Source organism: Paralichthys olivaceus, chromosome 7, assembly GCF_024713975.1.
Source record: "Paralichthys olivaceus isolate ysfri-2021 chromosome 7, ASM2471397v2, whole genome shotgun sequence".
In the NCBI taxonomy this organism is placed as follows: Eukaryota; Metazoa; Chordata; class Actinopteri; order Pleuronectiformes; family Paralichthyidae; genus Paralichthys; species Paralichthys olivaceus.
This window is the reverse complement of record NC_091099.1, coordinates 8,265,674-8,292,306: the sequence shown is the minus strand read 5'-3', so window position 1 is coordinate 8,292,306 and position 26,633 is coordinate 8,265,674. Positions and strand designations below refer to the sequence as shown.

The window sequence follows — 26,633 nt, the reverse complement described above, 5'->3', positions numbered from 1 at the left end:
GTATAAGTAACAAGGACAAGTGGGCCTGCAGGACAAGTGTGTGTGTACTAATCTGTGGTGTATGTTAGCTGCTGCGTAGATGCAATTAAACCACATGGTTGTGACAGATAAGGAAGGAGGAAAAAAACAACTCTCAAGTTTTAAATCCTACCTTGGACAGTGTCTTCTAAATCTTTTATTGATTGATAAACATTGGACAACAACATAAACCCATATCAGTGTCATATTATGCTGATCAGCACACTGTCACCGTCCCCTCACTGTGCATATGTAGTGTCATTATCACAGACATATCTCCTTAGCATTGTTTTTAAATTGAGGCAAATTGAGGCATGTGCCATGTGTAGGGTTATCTAATCAGTGATCTGTCTGAAAGAGTATATTTTGGCCGGCATGGGTCACTGTTAAAATAATAATCTTCCTTGCTGCTGGAGTTTCTTATCTGAAAAACACATCACAAGCTTCTCTGACTCTGAGACAAGCACAGATCTCGAAGCATGTAGAAATACATGTGGGCTTGGTTTCACTTTGCTGCCTTGTCTGAATCACTCTATAGGCTTTGAAAAGTGCTCTGGCAATGAATAAAGATTATTATTTCCTTTTCATTACGCAACAAAGGCTGTTAATATCTTGCATTACATTTTTAACGTGGTAAATGGATGGACTTCTGAACAACTAAACACAGCACTCTACATTTTATTGGTTGTGTTTTCAGTTTGATACCCAATCAATTAAAGATGTTTATGTCCCTTTTATGTACAATTACATTTTTACCTTCCAAACAACTACATTTAATTTAGTTAATATAGTTTTTAATGTTGCACCTTAATTGTCAGCACCAACCACCATCAAAAACTTAAACATGTGTTTGATAGTGTTGGAACAACCAAATATGCACTATTCATTTGCAGACCTATTTGCCAAAACTGTGGCCCCGGTGAAGTGTTTTGGTTAAGAAATAGAAAGAGAGCATTTTCTCCAACCTTTTCTATTACTGTGTCTCAGATGTATTCCTTTTGTTTTCTGTCTTCTTTCCACTTTATCTATTCATTCATCCATGAATGGGAACCTATGCATGGTTACATCTAAGTTACATTACTGGGAATTTGGATTGTTCATTTGAACAAGTTACGCACTTGGGTTTGGTCAGTTTGACTGTCAGTAGATGGAGCTACAGGGTAGCAGTGGTGCATTTCCCCACTACTTGCAGGATGAATGCTGATAAAAGAATGTCACTTAGTGGAGCGCATACCTCTGCCAAGGTCCCAGTCCCCTTAAATTCAACCAAGCTTCACAAAATTGCACTCACTCGTATATATAAGATTTTTTCCTCTAGATCCATGAATTATTCCATCGGGAAATATTTTTTGAAAATGTCAAAAAATGCCAGTGTTAAATTAAGTGGAAAAGAAATCCTGAATCCACCCCTAAAATTATGGGTCCTTTCTATTCTTACAATTACTGTGGAAATATGTTTACTAGTTTTGGCATAAACCTCCTGTTATACAAAACAACAAACATCTAACAGACAGTGTACAAGTACCTCTACTAGGGAATACAAAACACGGTGTATTATTTCTGCATGTATTTCTGTCCTGTATGTGAAATTATTATAGCAGACAAAAATCACAGATATTTATATTTTGCCTTTGTTTTATATGCGCTGAGCTATAGGTGATTTCCTTGTAGATAATGCTCAATAGACGCATGTGTCGCCTAACTGGGTGTATTCCTGAGGGATGGCTTCCCAGTGATGTTTTATATTTGCTAGCCTAGTTTCTCAAAGCAGCATCTTCCAGTTCTGCCAGTCTGCTGGGAAATGTTGTAGCTGCGTCGGTATTCATAGAAATATCTTCAAAACTCGAGGCTGTCATTTTCTCTAACTTGTCCTTTTTTCATTTGCTCCAAGAATTTCATGAAACATAATAGAAGTAATAAAAAACAGGGTTATTTAACATTTAGCAGAAATAATATGTTTGGGTTCACCTTTTAGGTAGTAGTATAATTTTCCACACTAATATCATTTCATTCATTCACTTGTTTAATTTCTTATTTCTATAACAATGCCTGTGGGTGTGTCCAGCACTGTGGTATCTCAGATTGATTGCTGTTAAATCAATTTCCCCAGGCAATGTAGCTTTTTTTGATTAGCATCACCAATAAATACAACTATCGTCTTTTCTGTTCACTAATTAGTACATTTATCCAAATTAGGAAAAACTGGCAAAAATAAATAAACTGAAAGACGACAGTGTGGACACTAGATTTTGCTTTTTCTTTTAAAGAAAATTTAGGTGCTGATATTTCTGGACAAACTTAATTAAGTTAGTGAAAGCATTTTGGGAGAATAAAGAGGATAAAGCATTTTTTGAAAGGACATTTTGATCATTGGTGGTATTTTTCCAAAGTCACCAACTGTTTAGTTTTCATTTTTGGTTTGTAAATGTGTATGTTCCTTCCTTCAAAATCAATAGAATATTAGAGATAGAGAAGAAATATATATTATAGTTATTTAAACCTAAGTGCTTTTCCTGTTTTTTGTGTTATGTTATCGCATCTGTGAAAGTTGTACTACAACACATAACCCTTCCTCAGTATGCTACATGATCACCCTGCCCAACACAGTATCACACAGCTCCCTCAGGCTAAAGATGATACATAGCTGGAAGCTGCGTTAACAATTAGACAGGCATGAAGTTGACTCAATTGCACTGCGTGCTGTAGCTTAATGTGTGGTCTGTCTCATCTGCGGTTGCGTGGGCAAGAGCTTGTGTTTCGTTGTTATAGAATATGTGCATGCTTGCCCGAGCCTGGTGCTGATGGATGGAATTATTAATAATCGTACACATTTTCAAAAGCAATAATTATAGGGAAGAAACAAATGTGTGTGAGAGAGCGATTGAATGGATGAGGATCATTTACACTGGTAACGATGCAGCTCTGTGTGTTAACCTATAACCATTAATGTGGATGTGTACCCCATTAAAAAAGGCTCCTGCTGAGTATAAGGCGTATAAAGGAATCACAATTGTTTGATGCCAGATGACAAAAACAGACATCAGGGAGGGAGAAAGCAAAACAAACATTCATTGAAAGTTTAGTGATCAAACAATGAAAGTATTCTGTCAATAAAAACGGAAAAAATAAATATAGGCAGTGGGGGAATGAGAGCACAAGGGAAGGAAGTAGCAAAAGATATTGAACAAGCAAAGCAAGGGGGGAGGAAAACATGTCTTTAACACAATTAAAACTTTACACCTACCGAGCCCCACTGCCTAAATTCATCCAATAAGCCACTAGACAATCAAGATGTGGTGATGCAGTCATTCCCAAGCAGTGGGACATGGCACAAAGTTGGGCTTCAAAACCGCCACCTAGTGGGCCATGGAGGTAACTGTTCTGCCAAATGGTTGAATTGAAATTACGTTTGGATCATTTACAAAGTGTTTCACGTATATCTTCTCAAACATCTACAGAAATACCAAGCATGTACCTAAAATACATCATTGCACTGACCACTTTGACTGTCAGCAACACCAAGACAAGTTTTTTCACCGTTAGCTAGCTAACATTCCCTTGGATGCAGTAACTCAAAACGTGTGTTGCCAATGATCGTAGGTAAAAATGCCACATCAGTTCCCCGTAAGTGATACTAAAACATCCCGATTGCCACCCTGGTGTTTCACTGATGTTTAATTGTTACATTTATGAAAGCAAATGGGACGTGAGACGCACTAAAAAGTCAAAGCACACAACAAATAAATTCTTCTGTGGTTTCACTGTCAAATGAACCCTCTCCTCTTGTCAACATCTCCAGTGCGATGGAAGTGGAAACCTTTGGATTTCTCTGTGGATCTTGCTTTAGAAGACCTTGCTCTCTCTATCAGCAAACAGCACCCTGACGTTTGTACTCACTCAAGATGACTTTGCTTCATTGTGGATACTGGCTGCCAGTCAATAATTACTGATCTTTGAGTCCAGGGTTTTCCATGTTGACTGTCACAAAATCAAAGGCAAAGGAACAAACCAAAAGCAACTTTGAATACTACTCTGTCAGTCAGCCTCTCAGCCATCCCACCCGGTCTCCATCTCATTATTTCCCAGAAGCAAGCCCAAATGTCTCACTGATGGTAAGCAGCTGTATTTTGGTCATTACAGCTGACAGTGACAAAACACAACATTTACAGCCCAGTTTCATTTTTCTTTTTTTGCATCATCTTATGTTTTTTTATTCTTATTTATTTGGGAAGAGGGCCCTTGGAATTTTTTTAACAATCGGGAACGGGCTTTAGGATAGATGAGCTTGAGAACCCCTGCTGTACAGAATATGCATAATTGATTTTAGAAGCTTTGATTGTAATTGGCGGTGTTGTGTTAAAGCCTTTCCCTTTAGCAACAAGAGCAGTTTTGTTCCGTTTTCTCCTGGTTAATGAGGCTGTGGTGATTTAAATAGCCAAGAGAAGAGGTGGCAAAGAATGCACTGTTCACCATATCTTCACAATTTATCGAACACTGCTGTCAAATGCTTTTGGTCTTCTTGAATATGTCAGGCAACTATTTCCAGCTGTGCGCTTCACTTGATGTGCAAGAAGATGCAAATGGAGGGAAAAATAAGTTGAAAGATTGCGATGCAAGACTAGCTAGCAAGTATGCAAAATACTACAAAGCGTATAAGTCTTACTCAGTATACCTTCTGGTGAGGCAGTCTGAGATTCCTGCTGGGATTTTGTTCTGTTCCTTCATCATTTCCGTCAGCACAGCTCCCTACTATTCGTTCAGACCACACAGAATGCATGGCCTGAATTTTTTCACAGATCAAATCCACCCTGCCTTTTTTATACGTAAGAGGTCATGAGTTCAAACACTTATCTCAGAGGACACACCTGAACCAGCCTTATCTCTAACCTCCAGGTACCAGCCTCCCTTTAGGCACGGATCCCCAATCTTCCCATGTTTCCTCAACCCATGCTGTCACACTTGGAGTAAATATGTACAAGCGGCACAGCTGACCATCATGCTCCACTTCTTATCACTCAGACGGAGCCCATTGATTCCACTCTAGCTGAACACAGTGATATGAGCAGGGGCCATGGGCTTTCAACAATGGGCTGTGTTATTCTGTTGTTTGACTGATAAAGGAAGCAGGAGCTCCATGGGCTTCCACCAGCCTGACCAGTCGTATTGTTGAAGGAGAGGGGATTAGATGGTGCAATGGGCTTCAGAGGTCTTGCTCTGTTTCTTAACCAGGAGTAGAACAGGGCAGGAGCGCGGCCAAGGGAGGACTGGCATTGTGAGCGGGCACTGATATTTTGTGTCTGCGGGTGCATGCATGTATCTGCTTAGCCGCAAGAGTCAGAAATGGTCTTTGCAGACTTGTGTGTGTATTTTTCCAGGGTTTATCCAACTTGATCTGAAGCCAGATCCTTCCCTGACTTCCCTGCGCCCTCCTCCTCTATCTGAGCTCAGACCTATCGTAGCGTGGCTTGCCAGAATAATGTGGGGCCTGTGGTGTGGGAGGAAGTTGCTGCTCAATGTACCTTCAACAGATAAGTCTTGAACAGGCTGTCCTTGGTTTCCTTTGGCCTTGAATGACATTCCTCATCCCATGTGCAGACCAATGGATGCACACAGAATCAGACATACATACTGTTAATGCACATTTCTAAACCAGGGTTTTGCCTGCATATGGTTTTTATTTCCAGTTCTTGTGATATATTCTTACCTGTAGTACTAAGCAGGTCAGATTATGCAGCAATATATAAAAGTGGCAGTCTGACAGAAAGTCTCTTATTGGCTGGTTTGATGGACACATTTGGTAAATTATTTAGGAGTTTATGTTTTGTAAAGATAATAGAAAATAGCTGACATTTTTCTACATAAGTTCATATGCCACATTGTGATACAGGAAAAAGGGTCATCCCATACTGTAATTACTCCTGTCTGTGAAGCTATGATCTCTTGCTCTGAAAACTCACTCAAGTGCTTTCAACTGGAACCTCACTCTCTGAAACAGTCTCCTGTCACCGCTTCACCGTAGATAAGGTTACCAAGAGGAATTCACTGCTCGTGTGCTCTTGTGTGTGTGTGTGTTTGTGTGTGTGTGTGTGTTTGTGTCACACCTGGAAAGGGAACATCAAGTGCTGTTTTTCACACATTCTGAAATGTGGTTAAATTAATAACAATACGAATATTATGTGATGTTAGCTCCCAGTTCAAAGTATTTCCACTTTCTCTATAAGCATAAAAAGATGTCACGTATTGCTCACAAAGGGATTCATTTTTGTCACATAATCCAACACTAAATAGAGAAAAAATAAGACTGAATCTTTAGGTGTCATCATTTCAGCACTTTTACAATAAGCTGCAGCCCTTTAACCAGCTTTAATCTCATCCGTAGACCTGCCAGCCACCGGGGCACCTGGTGACACAGTCAGCGGGTTTAACTGTGAGTGACAGCTTGTGAATGAGTGATCGTCTAACTGCCACTCACATAATCAATAAAGCTGACACCTACACTGGAAATTCACACACTCACCTTATAACAAGCAGCAATACATGTGCACTAGCTTGATCGCAAGGTGCCTTTGGAGAGTACTAGAAGTCTGACTCACACTACTGTATTGTGGGAACAGTGACAGCCACTGTTTGTACATTAACAGCAAGAATTTTACAATTTTATTTAAATTTTTCTTCAATTTGTTGGCATTTCCATGACACCACTCATTCCTACCAAGTGCTTTTGTAAGCATGACACATTTTAGATTGATTTCTTGGCAAAACGAGAGTCATCCTCATGAATGTATTCAAGGACGCTTTGACATTGGGGATTTGATTCAGCCACCGAAATGCAAATGTTATAATGCGAGAAATGACAATCTTCACAATGTCCTTTTCATGTCATCACTACAGGCTTCTTCCTCCAGTGTTCGCCTCCCAACAACATGGCTTCTAGATGCCTTTTTAATGTCGAGATTTTAATTAAGGGATAGATTGACAATTGTTGACAACACCCACATGAACGAGGAAGCTTCTCTAATTTCATCATTCCTCTAATTATAAATGGCCATTTCAAGATCTTGTCCTAATATGCCCTGTCAACACAAGGAAGTAACTAAAAATATACATTTTATTGTGGGGCTGCAGCCGTCCGAGTTTGACTTATCGAGTGAAAATCTTGCCAAGCTAAATTTCTAGTACCAACTTTTTCTTTTTATTTCTGTTCCTCCACTGGAATTAAATAATAAAAAGACTGTAACTTTGGAATAAACCCTCTTGAGATTATTAATGGAACAACTCATATAGCTGCTGAAGCCTCATATAAGCTTCAGATGAAGGTTAAAATATAGTTTTGCATAAAACAAACTCTGCATTTTGTTACCCATCACTTGCATTAAAAGTCCATTAAAAGGGAACATTTTAATAACCAGTGTGAAGAGGAGGAATTATTCAACAAAGTAGAACTTTGTCAGTGCTCCTATGTGCACCTGACTTTTATGCACAAATAGACAAATTTGAAAAATACTTGTACAGTTAAATCTCCATGCAACAATAGCAAGAAATTATAACAAAAGAAAGTAAATTAACTTTCCGTCTAGTAAAGTTGATTGTCGTAGAGCAGCAGCAAGAATGAAACTAAAAGAGAAGGAAATTATTCTATGCACTTTAAAATGGTGTTGAATCAAAACTTTCAAAACAAGACGACCAAAAAAGCTGCAAACTTATATGTTGGTTTATTACAGCAGCACTTTATTTTCAAGTTGAAAAATCCATTCAGTTGAGGCTCTCTGTGACTCAGATCTCTTAATGCTCAAAGAGCTGTGAAAAAAATACAGTAAAACTTAGTGGCAAGGAGAACAAAACAACTTCTGTGTGTGTGAGTGACATTTTGAAAGCATAACAAATTATAGATTGATTTCCTGGCATTACTGTATTCAAGGGCACTTTGATATTGCTGATTTGAGTCCGCCACAGAAATGGAGATGTTATAATTGGAGAAATTACAGTATGTCATCACTACAGGCTTCTTCCAGTGTTCGCCTCCCAACAACATGGCTTCTAGATGCCTCACATGTTTTGAATGTCTATGTTTTAATGAGGGGATAGATTGACAATTGTTGAGGTCCCACAACAATCACATAACCACATGAACAATGAAGATCTCTCTTTCTGAAACCTCTCCTCTAACAAATGGAAACATAAGAAACAAATACATTGGGTTGAGAACAGAGAAGATGTGGGACGCTTGAAGCACCGTGCAGCTGACACCCAGACTGTCAGTAATTCGACTTAGTTTTAGATTGTTTTTCTCCTTTACTATATGATTCTGAAATATCATTCACTGATCAACTCAGCCTTATCATCCTCTGCATCAAACAATCTCCTTCATCATTTTTTCTGGCCATGCAGCCTCTGGCATCATTTAACTTGTCATCACACTTTATAATCTGATATCTAATAAATCCTTATATTAGAGGCTGAAGGTTATGGATATAAAATGTGGTGCTTAGCAGACCCTACCAAATATTTCTGTATAGCTTGTTTCTGTCCTCCAGGACAAAAAGCAGATGAATGTGAAAGCAGGGCATTTAAATTCAGCACTGCGCTCACATAACTCTGTTCTAGGAGATTTTAACGGATTATGGCATACTTTATGGTGTTAAATCACTCTCTTGGCAGGAAGATATTTCAACAAAGAAGAAAAAAAATCACTGATTTACGTAAGTTATTCACATGCTGTTTTTTCACATTTGAGCTTAATGAACATCCTAATTCTCTGTGAATGTCAGCCAGCACTCTTCTTCAACATTCCACCTCAACTAGTGCCACCGCTGTTTTGTGTGAAAGTTTTATAAGTCACCAAATCCAATTTTCACTCAACAGCCAGTCGTTCTACATCATCCTCCTGTCACTCAGGCTGTCAGATGAGTCTTCCTCTCCTCTTTGACTCCTGCGTGTCATTCTGCCTGCTGTGTAGCTGCAGGCTACAATTTATAATAGTCTCCTGTCCCTTCTGGGGAGGCTGGTTGTAGCCTGCAGATGTCATCTCTGCACATCATGCACACACAGGCCTCAATAAGACTCTTAATCTCCACAAACTTATCACTCATCACCATCACATCAGGGCTTTGGGCTGTGTGCATGTGTGCGTGCGTGCACTCATATTTGTTAACTCTTTGGGAGCTTTTCCAGCATTAACACTGACCTTGACCTGGTCCAAAACATAATTTCTGAGGTCCAGGTTAAGGTTGTTAATTATGTTGGGAGAAGAACCTATGTTAGGTTATATGTTATAGACAGGAACCTGTCATAGTTAAGGTTAGTGCTGAGGTTTGGCTTCCCACAATAAATGGAAATCAATTGAAAGTTTTAATAAGGATAGCTGCATAAATCAGTGTGTCTGTGTGTGTGTGTGTGTGTGTGTGTGCACGCATACGTCAGTCAGAGTCCTGCTCTCCAGCTTCCTAAGTCACCTTTCGGCCCCAAAGAGTAGTTGCCATGGTGACAACTGTCAGGTTTGGTGGGATGGGCTTGCAGTCCTGAGCGAACTTCTTACCCTCCCCATTCTTCCTTGTCCTCCAGGAGCGATGCTTACTCGACTGAAAGGTTTTCCAAAAACAAAAAAGAGCTGAAACTCTCACTTCTGTGCCTCAGTTGAAGTTTGCAACATGTTACGAGTCATACGATGAGCGACGCGTCTTTGTTGCTGCAGCTACTTACTGAGTCTGCTTCTCTGAGCTACAGTGATATTCATAGCCCATCTTTTCACCAAAGCCTGTTTAATCATGAACATACCTTAGAGTCTTTTCCCCCTCACTGTATTACAGCGACCACTCTTCTGTCCCACTTCTCTGCCATCATCCCTCATCAGCAGGAGCTCCTTTGTACTATACATCCACTTATCATCTATGGTATTATTTTCATTCTTTCTTTTCTCTTTTTTCTTTAATTCATTTTATTTTACTGCAGAAACAAGTGCGAGACAGCATCAGAGCACATCAAATAGGAACCCATCTATCAGGGCACAAATTCTGCACTGCATATGCACATATATTTATACATACATGAGCCATTAAACATACATTAATAGCATGATACCTCACTGTAACAGCTTCTGATTGCAGCTCCATACATAAAGAATGAGATTCAAATAGAGACAATATTGTTAAATGTTAGGAGTTAACTATATATAGCTCACTTTTGTCTGTGCTGTCATCCTTATACAAATATCATTATTATTGTAATAGCAGTAAGAAGCATTGTCATTGGTTATTAAATTAGTCTCACGGTGTTGTCAGTAGAAATACTTCTTGTAGTCGTACCTACTGAATTTATCAGCTGTGCTTCTTACCTAACCTCAACCTTGCTCTCCTCTCTATTATTTCACAGTCAGCGTTTAACCCCGCTCATATACAGTCGTTGCTGCATAAATGCATCAAGTCACTCGTCTTTCTTTCACCCGCCCTTCAACCTCACATGTCCGTGTCTTTTTTTCCCATCTATCCCCGCTCTCTGCTCTGTGGATGCTCTCCAGATGCTGAAGACATCCATTAACTCTAACCCACCTCCCTTACACTCCTCTGGCCGCCCACAGTAAGCTGTGACTGAGTGTTATGGGGGGGGGGTTCTGATAGTGGCGAGCAATGGAGCGGACAAGTTATTACAGGACAAATAGAGGCCCGATGAAGCATGACAGCCTTCTTTCCCCAAAGCGCCACACACACAGACACAAACAGATATTCACACGCACACACATACACAGACAAAAACATGCAAACACATTCAACACGAATATTCAGGCAGTTTGTACAGCTCTCTTCCAAAAAATCATAAAGACATGCAGAAGTTCTTTTGGAGATAGGCCGGCTTATACAATGCCCCCCCACACACACACAGAGCATGCACATAAATGCCTCCTTTCTTTGTGCATGCTAACGAGAACAGGCACATAGTACATGGCAGGGCACAGCAACAGTAACAGGGTGACAGCATGGAACATGAATATTAACTCTGGGATGCCGAAGGGATCTGGAACAGTCCCGTTGCAGAGCAGTTAACTTGCTCTGCTTCCCAGAATTGCTTGGCAGAGCAGCTTTCAATCAAGCAAATCTTTCATGTCCCACCAGGGGGAAGTTTGTTGGCAGCAAGGATTCATAAAAACAATAACACACAACAGAGGACAAGGAGGGTGATCACATGCTCGAGCCAAGGGTCCGAACCCCTCAGGTCGAGAGAGAGAGAGAGAGAGAGAGAGAGAGAGAGAGAGAGAGAGAGAGAGAGAGAGACCTGAGGGAGAGAGAGAACAGGTGAGTACAGGTTTAAAATATAATTGAAATTGTTAAATTAGACTTCAAACAGTCCAGTCCATTTTAAATTTTTCTTCTGAAATCCACAAGTGAAGTGTGTTGATAGCTAACTGTCTCTCTCTCGCTCTGTCTCTCTTGGTTTAAAATGCAGGCGGTATGAAATGATTGCATGAAGGCAATTGCTGAAAGGGCTTTTAACAGTGGGTGGAGGTCAGAGCGATAAAGTTTTTAATTTGCTGCAAATAAACTGTGTGAAGCACGTAGCCACCTAATGAAAAATCCACTGTCCTCGCCGAGAGGACGTATGAGCGGTACAGACTTTGTTTAAAAATGCAGTGAAAACCTCACTGTCTCCTGGTTTCTAGTATAGATGAAACACACTGTAGTGTTTCGCAGGTTGATGGTGCGGGACACCTGCATCAAAAGCCATTCATCAGCTCATCTGTAAGATACAGCACAATATCATACAGCTCAGGTGCAAAAGTAAAAACATGTGAGGTGGGATGGAGGAGTGGACCCCATTTATTGGATGTTAATGGAAGGTTCAGGTGTATGCAGACACTATCACAGTGTGACTGGATCAGACAGACCACCTCTGGAGTTGATCAGATGGGAGTGATTAGATTACATTAGGCAGCGTCCACTCATGGGTCACAATTAAAATCACAGCTGCTAGTTGTGATGCTGAATCAAAACAAGGACAGTTCTCATCTATAATATCAACATGAAAACAATGAAACATTCACAATTGCAGCAATTGCTGTGAAAATCAGATTCTTGTTTTCAAAGAAAAAGACATGTCTGTCTGTATCGTGTCCTCACCTCACCTGTGTGTTGTTTACAATAGATAAACCTCACCCAGTAGCATTTCAATGGCCCCAGGCAAAGGGGGGCCCTGCATCATACCAAACCCCCCACCAAGAAACACATGATGCCAAACCCCATCATCCCAACCTTCAAACAATTATTTAATTGGAATTATAAACAACAGCAGATGTAAATCAAGGCAGTAGGACAGTAAATCTAGATGTTTCTGTCTGAAAATCCTTTATCAGCAACTTTTTTTTGCGGCTTTATCCACCACACTCACTTTTAAGAGTTTGTTTTTCTCCCTCTTGATTCCATGTGTGCTGGTATGGACTCCACTTCTGAAGAGAGAACCAAACATCCCACAAGTGGCTGTTTGTTGTTTTCCCCCCAAAATTTCTTTCAGATTTCTGCACCATGTGACATGGGTTGAGCTCACTCTTGCCTGGACCTGGATGAAAGGCTTTCTGGGATTCTGCTTGTATTGGCGGGTTTTTACTCATGTGATCATCAGAAAGCAGAGTTGAGAGCACTACTTTCAACCCAAACCCTCCCCCTGCTCTGGATGACCGCCCCATAGTAACAGATGGTGTGTGTGTGTGTGTGTGTGTGTGTGTGTGTGTGTGTGTGTGTGTGTGTGTGTGTGTGTGTGTGTGTGTGTGTGTGTGTGTGTGTGTGTGTACAGTTCATGTACATGCAAGTAAAAGTATGAATTGTCTGCCCCCTAGTGGTTCTCTTCTCTTCTAACCATGCTTGTCACTGTCAGGGGTTCTGCACTGCATTTTATCACTCTGGCATCATGGGTGTGATTGTGGTAAGAGGGCGTCCAAATGTAATTAACATCAGAGAAAAGTGACAATAAGATAAAGCTCTGCTGGGACTGACTCCTAAAGACGGATGTACACTCAACATGCGGCAGCAAACCCTGGAATGCTGAACTAAAGGAACGATTACTTTTTCTGCCCCTAACCACTCTGGATTCTTTTCAAAGATGGCACTTTGTGAATGTGAAATGAGTCTTCAGTGAAAAGTACAGCACGTCTGCGCAGCTTGTATCTTATGGGGGGGGGGGGGGGGGGGGGGGGGGGGATATCTCCAATCCTTTTATTCTGAGGTATTTTAAGTGTGGCAATTAAGATATGTGGAGTCTTTCATTAGCCTGATTTCTTTTAATTTTATTTTGCTCATTGACCTCCAGATAAGCTTATTCTGACAGGTGTGAGTTTGCATATTCAGTGCCAGGTAGCCAATCAGGATAAAAGAATGCGCTCCTCTATTAAAAATAGGAAAAGCTTGTAACTCAGGAACCTAACAGCGTGTCGACTGTTGATCTGCACTGCAGTTTGATTAAAGACAAACAACAGAGTGCTTCAGAGCTCGTTTTAATCACTGAATGCTCAATAGCCCGTTGTGCACTAACATCGGCCCTCACTCTGCTTCAGTAGCTGCGTACAGTAGCTGTGATTGTGGGCGTGTATGTGTGCAAGTATTCTGTGTCATCTTGTTCTGAATCTCTCCATGGATTTCTGTTTTCATTTTACTTCAACTAAGAAATGGTTTCATGTGAGAGTTCCTCTCTTATTACTCATGGGCTCAGCTACACTGTAATGTAAATCTTGGGGTTTTCCCAATGTGTAACACACACACACACACACACACACAGGGCTGTCAGAGTTAGCTATTTACATATGTGAAGTATCTTGAGGAGTCAAAACATTCAGATCTTATATTATAATAATATATCGTGTTTTTGATTTTCGGCTTTTCCTTTGAAATTATGACATGTGCCTAAGCTGGACAAACTTGCATCATGTAATTGCCACAGACCGTTTATAAATTGCATCAGATGTACAGTGTATAATTTATATCTATGATGACAATACGTCATTGACTGTATGTTCGGTGGCTCTGAGCGCTCAGGTAAATACAGTTACCTTTTGCAAATACACACAACACAAATAAATACAATGACAAGCTTTTAGTTTGTTGCACAAAAATATCCAACAGACACAAAACAAAATAAATGAACCTGAATGGGACATGCTTATTGTTTGATTTGTGACTTTGTTGAAGTTGCTGAATGTGGTTTTTAGAAAATGAGATAAAGTGTATTTAACCGAACCAGGTTCATTGTTGCGTCCCCTCAAAACACTTGTGATGTCTGTGTTACTGCAGCAAGTTCTAGATCTAGTAGGTTGTTTAGTGTGTATCTGCAGTGCCTTTGTCTTTTTGGTTGTGAGTTTTTGCAGCACATCTGTTGTCAAATATATAGAGATTTTCTCATCATTTGCGTGTGTTTTTGAGCTCTCTGGGCCTCCATAGATAGGTATGATCTCATCGAGTAAAGTCTAAATCACAGGATTTTATTTCCTTTCATTTCGCACAAAATATAGAAAAAAAGTCAAAGAAGAAGAGAACTGGTACTGACTTTGACAAAGGTTAGCACATAAAGAGAGGAGAGTAGGGGGTGCAGGCAGAAAGAGTGCATTCCTGGTAGTGAAGGCATACAGCAGGGGTGAGTGTGAGTCAACTCCTCTTAACTGTAATTTTGTGCAGTTTGTGTTGCGATGGAGATTTTCTTAGACTGTGATAAAGGAGATGCGTGCACATGTAACTTGAAATGACACAAAGGATTCTTACCTCTCCCATTCAACACATCCACATCTGTCTGCAGCTCTCTTCTCTTTCAGCTCCTCTCCTCTGTCCACTATCGGCACGCCTGTGACCTCTCTGCCTCCCAGTAATTCTCTCCTCTCATGCAGGGGTAATAAAATGCGGCCGAGATAATGAAATACAAAAAAAGAGTGGTAGACTATTGGAGTAGAATAATGCAAAGGGGAAGTAAGAGAAATTGGAGAGATATTTAATAGAAACTATATTACAAGTTTTTTGCTTTTGTAATCCAGGCTGAGTGCAGTTGTTGTGTATTAAAGACAAGGTACATGTCAGTAAATTGTCAAGGAGACGGGAGCAGATTTGGATAGAGGGTGGAGAGGGTAGGAAAGAGCTCTGGAACGTTGATGGAGAGGGAGGGAGATATTAGGAGAAACAAGACAGGGAAACAAAAGGCCCCAGCAGTGGTGGAGCAAAGTGGAGGCAAGAGGGGGAGAAAAGAAAAGGGGAGGGTGAGATGGAGGGAGATGTGGAGAGGGAGGAGGAGGAGGAGGCACTCATGTAATTAAAGTGGTCCAGTTGAAAGGCTGCACCTTTGCCCTCCCCCTCTATTTCCTCTCTGTCCTCCAGTGACAGGTTTATGAGTTTATGAATAAGTACAGATGCATTGTTACATGTCCCGACGCCACTGGGAGAATGGCACAGAGAGGTTATTTGTGTGGAACCAAAGTGCGTCTACGTGCTGATCTTTTTGTGAACACCCAGAAATGTTCCCAAAAGTTTCCTGAGGGGGGCAGTGTGTCTCTCCTCAAGATGTTGTTAAATAGTTATAAAAACTTAACTGCTTCAATGGACTAAAATGTCCAAATGTAAATAAATGATTATTTTTTTTAATTCACAGATTGAAACGTACTGTATTGAGATTCTTCCTTCTGGTTTCCACACAATTGACTACTCAGTGTTAAGTTAATAAACTCTGTGTATTGTTTTTCCCATTAGCTACTGCAGACATTTATTTATACTTGGGTATGTATACACCCATTACCCATGAGCTTGTTTTATGAACCATTTATCCATAACTTAAGACACATCCATCCATTCAATATTTATCGCTTATCCTCTGTGGGTCATTAGCCGAGACAAGCAACCATCCAACCTTACATTCACACCTACGGATAATTTAGCCTCCAACTAGAATAGCAGCCAGTAGAGCATATACCTCTGCCAAGGCCCAACCTACCTCGAATGAATCCACATTAAAATTCACTAGATCCAGATTTATTTGATACCAAATTGCACAAACTCATAAATAACAGTCCCCTTAACATGCATGACTTTTCTCATCAACATCCATTAATTATTCTCTGAGAAATTTGCTGTTTAGACGTCCCTGCCTGTTTGTTAGTAGTATGCTGTGGGGAACAAAAGCCCCCAGATAAAAATCGCTGTTCAACTGCAGCTTGATGACAAACCATGCAGCAGGTTTCAGTTTTTGTCATGTCACACTAGAATTGGACAAAATCAAATGAGTTGTAGAAGAAAAGCTTCCTACACTTTGAGCTTTGTTTCTCTAAGGTCAGCGGTGTCCAAGCAACGTTGCCATTGGTTCACAGTGCAGATGGATATACTTGATCTTTTCATGTCAAGTGTGACAAGACAGGAAAAGCCTCCAGTGATCTTTGTTGTTCAACTTTGATCCTGACAGTTCAATTGAGCAAATTCAGAACAAAGTAACCATGTCAGAGATGCGAGTGGGACCGGGCATGTTTGAGTTCATGTGGGGTAGAGCGAAAAGATTTGTGTATCAGTAACATTTTGAAAGAAATGTGTATCACAAACATATAGGATTTAAAATGGAAGGATTGCGTCAGAGAAACAAGTGTGTGGGTTTTTCCCTTTTTTCCTCTGATGTTCCATAAACACATCTGATTCTGGCTCATCCGTACAGGACTTTGATGCATGAATCCATTCTTCACAAAGATGAAAGTTACTGTTAAAAAAAGAACCCTAGGATTTTCAGATAGAAACTAATAGATCTATCTATCTGTGTGTGTGTGTGTGTGTGTGTGTGTGTGTGTGTGTGTGTGTGTGGCCATAAGGTGTTGGTATTGTTATTGAACTCCCTTCACCTTTTGTTGCATTTAATGGTCACACCTTTCTTTGTAGCACATCGACAACTAACAGCACAAAATTGGCTGTAACGCAGAATGTTCAATGCTCAATCACACACACTGACTGGTGATGGCTTACACACACACACACACACACACACACACACACACACACACACACACACACACACACACACACACACACAGGACCTCCCTCCTCTGACAGAGCTCGTTTCAGTCTCTTTCTCTTTTTTCTCTCCCTGTCTTTTCATCTCCTGTGTGATTTGAAACAGCCTTTCAGGCCTCTATTGCTAATATACCAAGTAGACTCCCATTGTTAATGTTACAGCATTAGTTCCTTTTGTGTGTGCTACTCTTCTGCTCCCAGAAGACTGCACTGAAACATGATAGGCAGTCTAGGGTGGCAGTGGTGAGATCTCTTTATTGGCGCTTTTTTTTCCACTAGGTAATTATGGAAATAATTCCTCTTTGTTTCGGCCTTTCTCTGCTGACGGTCCAGTTCATAATTAATTGGTAGCGTGAAGGACCGGCCAATTTTGAATCACAAGGGAGGGGTCGAGGGGGGCTTGTTTTATTGGCTGGTCTGGGGCAGCGGGCGGGAGCATCTGAAGTAGATTAGATTTAATTAAGGCATGGGGCCTCCTGACTACACATTGGGACATAATTAGGCCGTATGCCAGGCTGGTTGTTGTTGGGAATTGAACGGTATGTACACACACAATTGCAGCTGAATACTCCCATAGGCCTTCAAGGTCAGGTAGACAGGGAAAACATGTAGCATTGGGTCTGGCAGAGACAGAGAACAAGCTGAAAAAAACTCTTCTGATGATGAATTGCTAGTTTGTTCACACAAATAGTCAGACACATCTGAGCTGTTAAAGTCTCTATAGTCACCAATTATCTTTGTTCTTAAGGAAAATTTGTGACATTTTGGGAGGTACACTTAAACAAGACTTGTGTTTATGAAACTACGGCAGCTGGTTAGCTTAGCTTAGCATAAAGACTGAAAACAGAACATGGACTGGATATAAAGATGTCTCCACATCCTCCCACTAGAAATGAAGCCAAAATATCCCAGATACAAACCCTACCATCCTGCCGATACATGCACACGACCAATCGCGAGTCTTTATTCGCTGTTAACCATGAGGTTCCACCCAGTTTAAAATAGATGATTAAAACCAAACTTATAGGTAAATTAACGCTTGAACATATCAATGTGAGAAGAAAATGACCAAAACCATCTTTCAGAAAAGTTAATCTGATTTGGACTTTTCAGTCAAAGCCACCAGGGGGCGAACAATATGCTTTGGATATACTTTTGAGGAGACTTCGTCCATCTTTGTATACATTCAGACCCACCGCCTTTTCCTTTATGAAAAGTTCAACATTTTACGAAATACACGTACAAGAGTTAAATATGGTACCAGTCAGTCATTAATTATGAAATGCTCGCAGCTGGTTAGCTTAGCTTAGCATAAAGACTGGAAACGGGGAGACAGCTGGCTTCAGTAATAGTATTTATTTATTAAGTTAGAACATAGAAGGTTTCCCAATGACTGTTTGGAATCTTTTTATTTTTAGATGGCCCCTGAGGCATTTGTGTAATTTGAACTAAAACAGCAACTGTAAAATACTTTAATGTAACCCATTCCTCGTTAGCACAGCCTCTCTGCACATCCATAATAAATAGGTTTCCCTACATCCTCCCTCCCTCACGCTCTCTTCAGTACAACTGTCTGCCGGTAAGCAGCTGAAACACCATTCACATGAGCCTCACCCCAAGTGCCTGATTGAAATTCTCACACTGTAATATCAGTCAGTGGAAATGCTTAAGTGCTATTCCCTCATCCCATCCGGAATAATAAGCTGCACTGGTGTCTGGTTTTACAGTAGTCCCCTTCCTGATTTCAGCCTGGCCAGTTGGCTGCTGTGAGTTTCCTACTGCTGGCCATGGCTCCCATCGTGAACATTCCCTGGACTACTAAGTAGTTTGCACTCTCCCCCTTTCTCTGCGACAAGCACGGTAATCAGTGACGGCCCCTGGTGTTCCTCTGAATTCTCTCATCATCATGCTCAACACCAAGCATATCAAGTTGCTTTTTTATCTAAAGGAGCTGTAAGCTGTTTTGCCCTCACAAAGCATTTTTTCGCCTCTCTGTTCTTCCTCTTTCTTCACATTAAAAGAGCGGGGTCCGTGATTTTAAAGTGAGCCCCTGCTTTTCAAAAGTAGCCTCTGCACTGTACACGATGCTCCATTTGTTCTCCTTATCTCTGGGAGCTCTTTGGGAGAGTCTGACTGCTGTCATGCTTATTATGTTGCACTCTCATTTCCTAGAGAGGCTGCCTCTATTGAATCATATAGAACGCATTTTAAAATGAACCGGAAAACAATTAACTGCTTGATATTCACAGCCATCCACTTCAATTCCTCTCCCTATTCCCCTGGCTCTGCAACTCCACAACTCATCCTCCCATTTACTCAACCTCCTATTCCCCTAAATTGTTTACTACCTCTACATTCGTCTTTCCCTCAGTCCCCCCTGTCTCCCACACCATCAGTCACCATCTCTTTTCCCCTACCTCCTACATCATCCATCATTAATTTACTCTTTATTTCTTTCCTCTCTTTCTTGAAGAAGCCCCTGGCCAGGACTTCGTGACACTAGACTACCGTCTGCGCTACTACCCCAGCATCACTTACGCCGTCATCGGCAGCGCCGTCATCTTCGTCCTGGTGGTGGCTTTGCTGGCCTTGGTGCTCCACCACCAGAGGAAGCGTAGCGTCCTGCTGCCCAGAGGTGTGAGAGGAAGCTCACATCATCACCACCACCACCAGCCCCTTCTGCTGTCCCGTCTGGTCATCTTGGACCGAGGCCACATCCATCCTGGAGGTCCTGGTCTCTCCCCCGGCTCACCAACCACAGCAAGCCAGTGCAGCTCAACTACACAAGCCCTGCAGCTGCTTTCAGGGACTCTGTATCCCTCCGGACTCTCCATGGACTCACCTCCATCATACTCTCAAGCTGTTCTGGATGTCAGGTGAAAGGAGTAATGATGCTAACACTTGTATGGAGATTTACCTTATAATATTTGTCTGTAGCCATAAAGTACAATTTCCACTGTAAGAAAGTGAAAACCAAAAACAGAAACAGTGGGGTTGACAGGCAAATATTAGCTAATTAGTCATAATATAACAGAATAAAAGTATGATTTAATTTACCTTTATTAGCTTTGTCCCATAAAGTCAACTTTCATTCAATAACCAAATATGTTCCGATGCTATTAGAAATAGTACCATAAAAAACAGAATGTTGCTGTTAAAAAGCTAATCAAAAGTTACTAAACATTACACAAACATTGTGTATTTGTTAAAATACAAAAATATTCCCATTTCAAACATTTCTTGGCTTTTGTCATCTTCAAAACTGCTTAAAATAAGTTGTTAAGTGAATCATGATATCTTAGAAAGGGTGAATAATGAATGAAATCAGGTAAAATGATTGATGGGTTATCTTAATTAAGGATGGGCTCTTAAATAATCAATCATTTTCTCAGGTGGAGTACATCTTTGCTTACTGATGTTGAAAAATGTCATTGTACAGTTTTTATGGAACACCTCTTAAACATCATATTTGAATCATTCTCTCCTCTGCTTGTCCTTAGTCGGCCTCCATGGTTTGATCTCCCTCCTCCTCCGTACCTCCCTGATAGGGAACTTCCATCAGCAGACGAGCTGCCACAGTACGAGGCCCCACGAGACCCTTTGAGCCACCAACCAGCGCGTCCCACTGCACCCTCCACACCTCGAACTGTGGCCTCGGGCTCACAGCCGAGCGCGAGCTCCAGAGAAGAGTCGGAGCAGCTGTAGCCCCCCCTTTAGTGAACTGATAATATTTGGGACTTCGAGACTGCAGGACTGAAGGACCAGGCTGCAGGGTCACTCGAGGCCAGGACAGGCCACAACAAAGACCTGCTGAGGATCATTCAACAGGGACCGAGAGACTAAACAGCATCGTTAACTCGCCTCACACTCGTCGGCTGAGTGAAGCACTGGACTGAGATAAGCCTCTCCTGTTGACTGATCCTGTGTTTTGGCTCACCCTGCTGGGGTCGTGGCCGCACTGCACCTCAATCAGTTACAGATTCAGTTATTTGTCATCAGTTCAGTGCAGGTGAATTGTGCTCGCCTTGAAGAACTGTGTACAATACATAGTAAATGGAGCAAATTTCCAGTCATTAACACAACATATATAATGTGAGCAAAGAGTGGCAGCACCTGAAATGATCATAATGTAACAGTATAATCAAGTTAGAGTGGTGTTATTCCTCTCAGTGTTAGCACTTGCAGAGCTGAATGGAAATCATGCAGCATTTTTGAAATACTCTTTACGCTACTTTACATTTCACATCTACAATATTTTCCATTGTTAGGTTTATAAGAGATTTTCGATTGTGTCCAAATTGTAAAATAGCTGAATACTAGATAACAAGACGAGGTCAAAACTGGACTGTATGTGGTCAGTGTGAAAAATTGGAGAAGTAGCTGAAAACTGTTGTGGAACCATAAAACACCAATTTGCATTCATCTGTATTTGCATTTTGTGTATATTGTCAGCTGTTTTCAGCCCTTCATCTGTTTGAACATCAGCTTGATCGGATATTACAAAGACTTTGTACCGTGGAGCTGCCAGAGCTAAGTCTGTATTATGCCCAGTTCAACTGATCGGACATTCGTGCTCATCCATACGGCTCATCCAGGTAGAAAAGATCAAAGTTTTGTGATAAATCTTTGCTGTTTTGCGTCACTTTACTTTGATGAATTACCGTTGTTGGCTCACTGTAACTGAAGTTGATTTAAGTTTTCAGATTTATCCGAATTCAAGATGGAACAATGATGACATTACTATTAAGACTTTATTGTGATACACAATAGCAGCCCAGTCAGCTACTCCACATTTTTACTTCATTGATGAACTGATAAATTTGGCCTGTAAAAACTGTTTTATATATTTTTTGTGGTACTCCAAATAAGAGATATTTCTTTTAGATCAGTGTTTTTTGTGTTTATTTTTTTTCACAATATTACTTGTTGTCATTTGGTTAAATTCCAGCAAAAAAGTCAAAAGGACCATTTAGTTTTGATTTAATAATACTACATAGAGATTGTGTGTGTATATATATCTATATATAGATATATAGATATATATATCTATATATATATAAACCCAGTGAGTTTCATATTATATCATTCCTCTGCTGGCAAAGATAATATTTTATTATATTTCCGTCTGAATAACAGACCAATAATGTTTGTTTATGCAAAGACAAGAAGAAATACATTCAAATTCTTTTTTGTTGAGGCCTTTATTCTGTGCCAGCATGGCTCTAAGTGCCTTTATACCTGAAATGTTTTTGGACAGAAATCTGAGATTTACCAGAAAACATTTGCGATGATCTCATTTTAGCTTTGACTGTTCAAAATTGAGATTGAGATTAGTTGATGTATATGACGTTGAGCGTGGCATTCGGGGCAAACAATCCTCAGAAGTATAAAAACAAAGACCATCCACATCTGAAGGATCTGTGTTGTACATGTACCATTGATCTTTGCTTATTTCAGACTGGTTTGTGTGACATTGTACTTAGGAGACTTAAAAGTAAAGACATCTGTTAAAAAGTAGAAAACCTCTTTAGATCTTAAAGTGAGAGATGAATGTGTGACAAGTGAAACAGACATGTTTTGCATCTTTACTTTTCTTCTAGAGCCAGCAGTGAAAAAACAATCCAACCAAAGATAATCATTGTTGATCTTTTCTCCAACGATGTTACCCTCCAAAGGAACAATTGTGTCACAAATGTTTGTACCTCCATTATATAAAAACCTTTGTCGTATCAAAATGTGCAAAGGTTTATTGAGTCAAACAGAAGTTGTGTAATTTGCTGTAAAACTGGAAAACATTTCTCAGGAGAAGATTGATATCAGTCCATCTGCTCTGTTGTTTACATACAAGTTTTGCTTTAAAGGAATGTGTAAGATCAAATTCCATTTTATTTTTTGATTTGTTTTCTGTAGGTTAGATATTCACATGTCTGTAATGTTGCCCGTCATGATCTCTTTATCCCCTGTATTCTTTATATTGAAAGTAATATAAAATTCTGACTCAATTCATGTGTACGAGTCTTCCTGGAAATTAGTTATTACATTTCCTCAGCAGATTAAGGTTTATATTTTAAGATTTTAGGTAATTTAATAATACAAAAATATGAGCTCGATGGAGTGACCGGATATAAAACCTCCACAACAAACCAGGGATCTCGTTCCCCGCATTTTTTCATCCCTAGTTAGAATAAAACATTTTTTCCACCCATGTCATCAGACGGGCTCCGTAGTTTTTCAACGTTGGTTGCCACTCTCCAACAAACCGAACAAAGAAGAAAGGCAGTTTTTTGTTTTTTTTACCAGATTTACAGCAATATTTTTGATATTTTCATTTAAATATGCTAAAGATGATGACAATGTCACATCTCAATATTATATTAAAACCTTAATGTTTAATTTCTTCCTAAATGTTACATATTAATTCAAATGTTAAATATTAAATCTAAATCTAGATGTTATATCTAAATGTGAGATCCAACATTTAGATTTGACATTGATATTATTACTTCAGCATCATTTTTACTAAACATACTCACCACTTTTTTAAACATGTTGGAGCTAATTTGGATTAAAAGTTGTTATTTTCAGCATGCTCAGCTTTATAATTGCCGTTCCTCACACTGAAATGTTTGGCTCTGCTTGATTGTTGCCATGTAGGTTATTTTCAGATCATTTACCGAAAAATCCCTATTTTCTCCAGGTGATTGATGAAATGCGTGAACACTCGGCCTCTTGTCATCCCCCAGACAACACAATACAACGAGCGTCATCAAGCACTCGTGCCATGGCAGAGCTCACAGTTGGTGTTGTGAAGGTCAGCTGGATGTCCTGTACATACCAGCAATGACATGGCAAATTATGGATGAAGGTGTTTCATTGTCTGATCCAGCAGAAAACATGTCAGTCCAACATCACCTCTAATTAATTGCTCATATTTTTCATTCATATCAGTGACAGAGACTTTACCTTCATCTCCTCCTACTGCAGTTATTGACTCGCTGTGACAGAATGTTATTAATATTTTCTCTTGAACTTTATTTTCTTTATTTTAGAGACAGTGAAACTGCAGCTACCTGCCTAATTTGTATCTCTTTTAAAACATTTTAACATCGATTATTAATACATTACTATTAATTCAATGAAAAGACATTTTGGGGGAAACCCACACCCACATGATAACATCATATGACATCATGATGATCCTTTGGTTCTTGCTTAGGGAGTCAAAGAGGCGGAGTCATTAGTTCAGAGTTGGAGCTACCACAGAAGAAGCCACAGAATGACTTCCTCAAGAATTTGCCCATGGATGAAAAGAACCTGGAGAAAGCTCCCTTCCTTTTAGGGGTCGTCAAGTGGATCCTCAGGGTTTCAATGAAGACATTGTCAACCATCTGTGTCTCCATGACTCTCAGAATGTACTTTGCAGAGCCAATCTTCTTAACCAGATCTTTGTACACAGCCTTGCGGATTTTCTCAACATTTTTCAAAATCATTGCGCTCTCATCGTTAAGCTTGATATGCCGCTTTGCCTTCTGTAATAGATTTTTGACAATCCTGCAGGAATCTATCATACTCAGTGCTGCTGGGGCCTTTTTCATGCAATGCACTACAAGCCCTGTAATAACCAAGCAAATCTGCATGTGAAGTACATCATCATCTGTCATACTTGTTGTCTCAGAAGGAGTCTGGACATCAGAATACTGCCTTGACTTGACAGTGGTTCTACTATCTGAATCTACTCCAGCTTCACAATGTCGACTCTCGTCTGAACTTTCATCTTCAGCATTCCCACTCTCCTCTGAACTTGTGGAATGTTCATCGTGTGAATATTCATCTCCAGAGATGATCTTGCATTTGTCATCCATGTCCTCATGAGGGTCCTGGTCTGAATCATCTTCAGCATCAGTATTTTCATCTCCAGAATTTTCATCATCTGAATATTCATTTCCAGAATTTTCATCATCAGCATTCCCACTCTCCTCTGAACTTCTGAGATTTGAGATGATCTTGCATTTGTCATCCATGTCCTCATGAGGGTCCTGGTCTGAATCATCTTCAGCATCAGTATTTTCATCGCCAGAATTTTCATCATCTGAATATTCATTTCCAGAATTTTCATCATCAGCAGTCCCACTCTCCTCTGAACTTCTGAGATTTGAGATGCTTCCGAAATAGTCATCCATGTTGTCACAAAGTTCCTGGATTTCTGCATGACTGCAGGTGATGGATGAAGTGTCCATCAGGATATCCATCACAGCTTTTTGTGATGTAGAGTAAACTATGTCACAGCTGTCTTTGCTTATGACCATTTGTGTTTTTCCCTCTTGGGTGTCCAGTAAGAGGGAGGTGTTGCCCTCTCCTTGCTGCACTGCACACTGGCACATCTTCAGACGCATGCAATTTGTTATATTGACAATCAGACCGATCATTGTATTATAAGATGTTGAAATATCACGACTTGTCTTGGTAGTCTCTGAAAGTGCCATGGCTATGCGGTTGTTTATTTCGCTCGCTATTTCTCGAGCAATTAACCGGCTGAATTCACATAAGCTCTCACAGTAAATGCTTGAGTCATTCGACAAAATGCAACAGAAAAACTGTGGAAGGATGTCTTTCATGTTCTTCAGGACAAAGTCTTCATCTATACCAAAGTAACACTGCTCACATCGTACGAGTGAATATATCTTTGGGGACTTCTCTTTCCACTCTGAAACAATTGACTTGATGCTCTTTCGGATTTCCCTGGTGGACAGTTTAAGAATCTGTTTGCATAGATTATTCGCAGTGGACCTGTTGATTTCACCGTGGTCATGAGACTCAGCCAAGCAGTTCAAGTCCAGCACAATTTGGGACACGGTCACTGGAGGGAAATTCACGCAGGCAATAACTTTGAGTTTGGATGGGTCCATGATGAGTCTGTGGTTTAGTTGTCTGACGATCTCTCAAAATGTCAGTGGCTCTGTGTTTTTTTCTTCGTCTCTGTTGGGTTTATTGTGGCAACCAACATCAGTATAGAGCCTTTTATAGAAATATATATTCTCTATAGCCGTTGATCTTCAAGGCTTTTGGTGAGTTCAAAGGAAAGTAAAAGGCCCCTACTACTTTGAAGTTCAAGGTAATAAAAGATACAGTACCAAATGGGTAATGTCCAGTCCTGTCTCCCTCAGATAATGGAGCATACTCCCTATTCCAATGGTAAACACTATTTCGAAGCTTGGGTCCTCCACTCCATGCATTGCAATTTCCCACTGTAGCTTCTCTCGTTCTCTCACATTCTTATTACATGCTCCCCTAAATCCTCTATTTGGAAGTAATCACATAATCCTGTTGGATGTGTGTTTATGACATGCATTGTGTTACTGAGTCCAGTATGTCTATGACTATCCTCAGCCTAGTCAAGATGTTCTCCTCTTTGGGGATCCTTTTTGCTGTCCTCCATGTGCTCACTTCCAGCTTTACCGCATAAAGGTGTCTTCCTGTGTGAGCTACATCCCACCTATGCTGCCATTCTTTAGTGTTTCCTATGATTATTGTTTTTCCATCTTGATTTACTAAGTGACATGTCCATGACTTCTTCATGATTTAGTGTTTGCTTAGCCAATAGGTCCACCCCTT

General features: G+C 40.3%; 1 protein-coding gene across 6 annotated transcripts in view; it reads left to right on the top strand.

Moving 5' to 3' along the window:
- The window catches only part of ldlrad3 (low density lipoprotein receptor class A domain containing 3), an 84,851-nt gene that overhangs the window by 52,720 nt on the left and 5,498 nt on the right, over positions 1-26,633 (top strand). For 2 of the 6 annotated variants that reach the window (XR_011243430.1, XR_011243431.1), the window contains exons 5-6: positions 19,495-19,897; positions 20,522-26,213. Coding sequence is in view for 4 of the 6 variants with exons in the window: in XM_020078506.2 (XP_019934065.2) it covers positions 19,495-19,897; positions 20,522-20,726 (608 nt within the window). In the remaining 2 variants the exon portion in view is untranslated. Of the gene's footprint in view, positions 1-19,494; positions 19,898-20,521; positions 26,514-26,633 lie in introns of those variants that run through there. The other 4 variants (XM_069528372.1, XM_069528371.1, XM_020078506.2 and 1 more) reach the window with 2 other exon arrangements.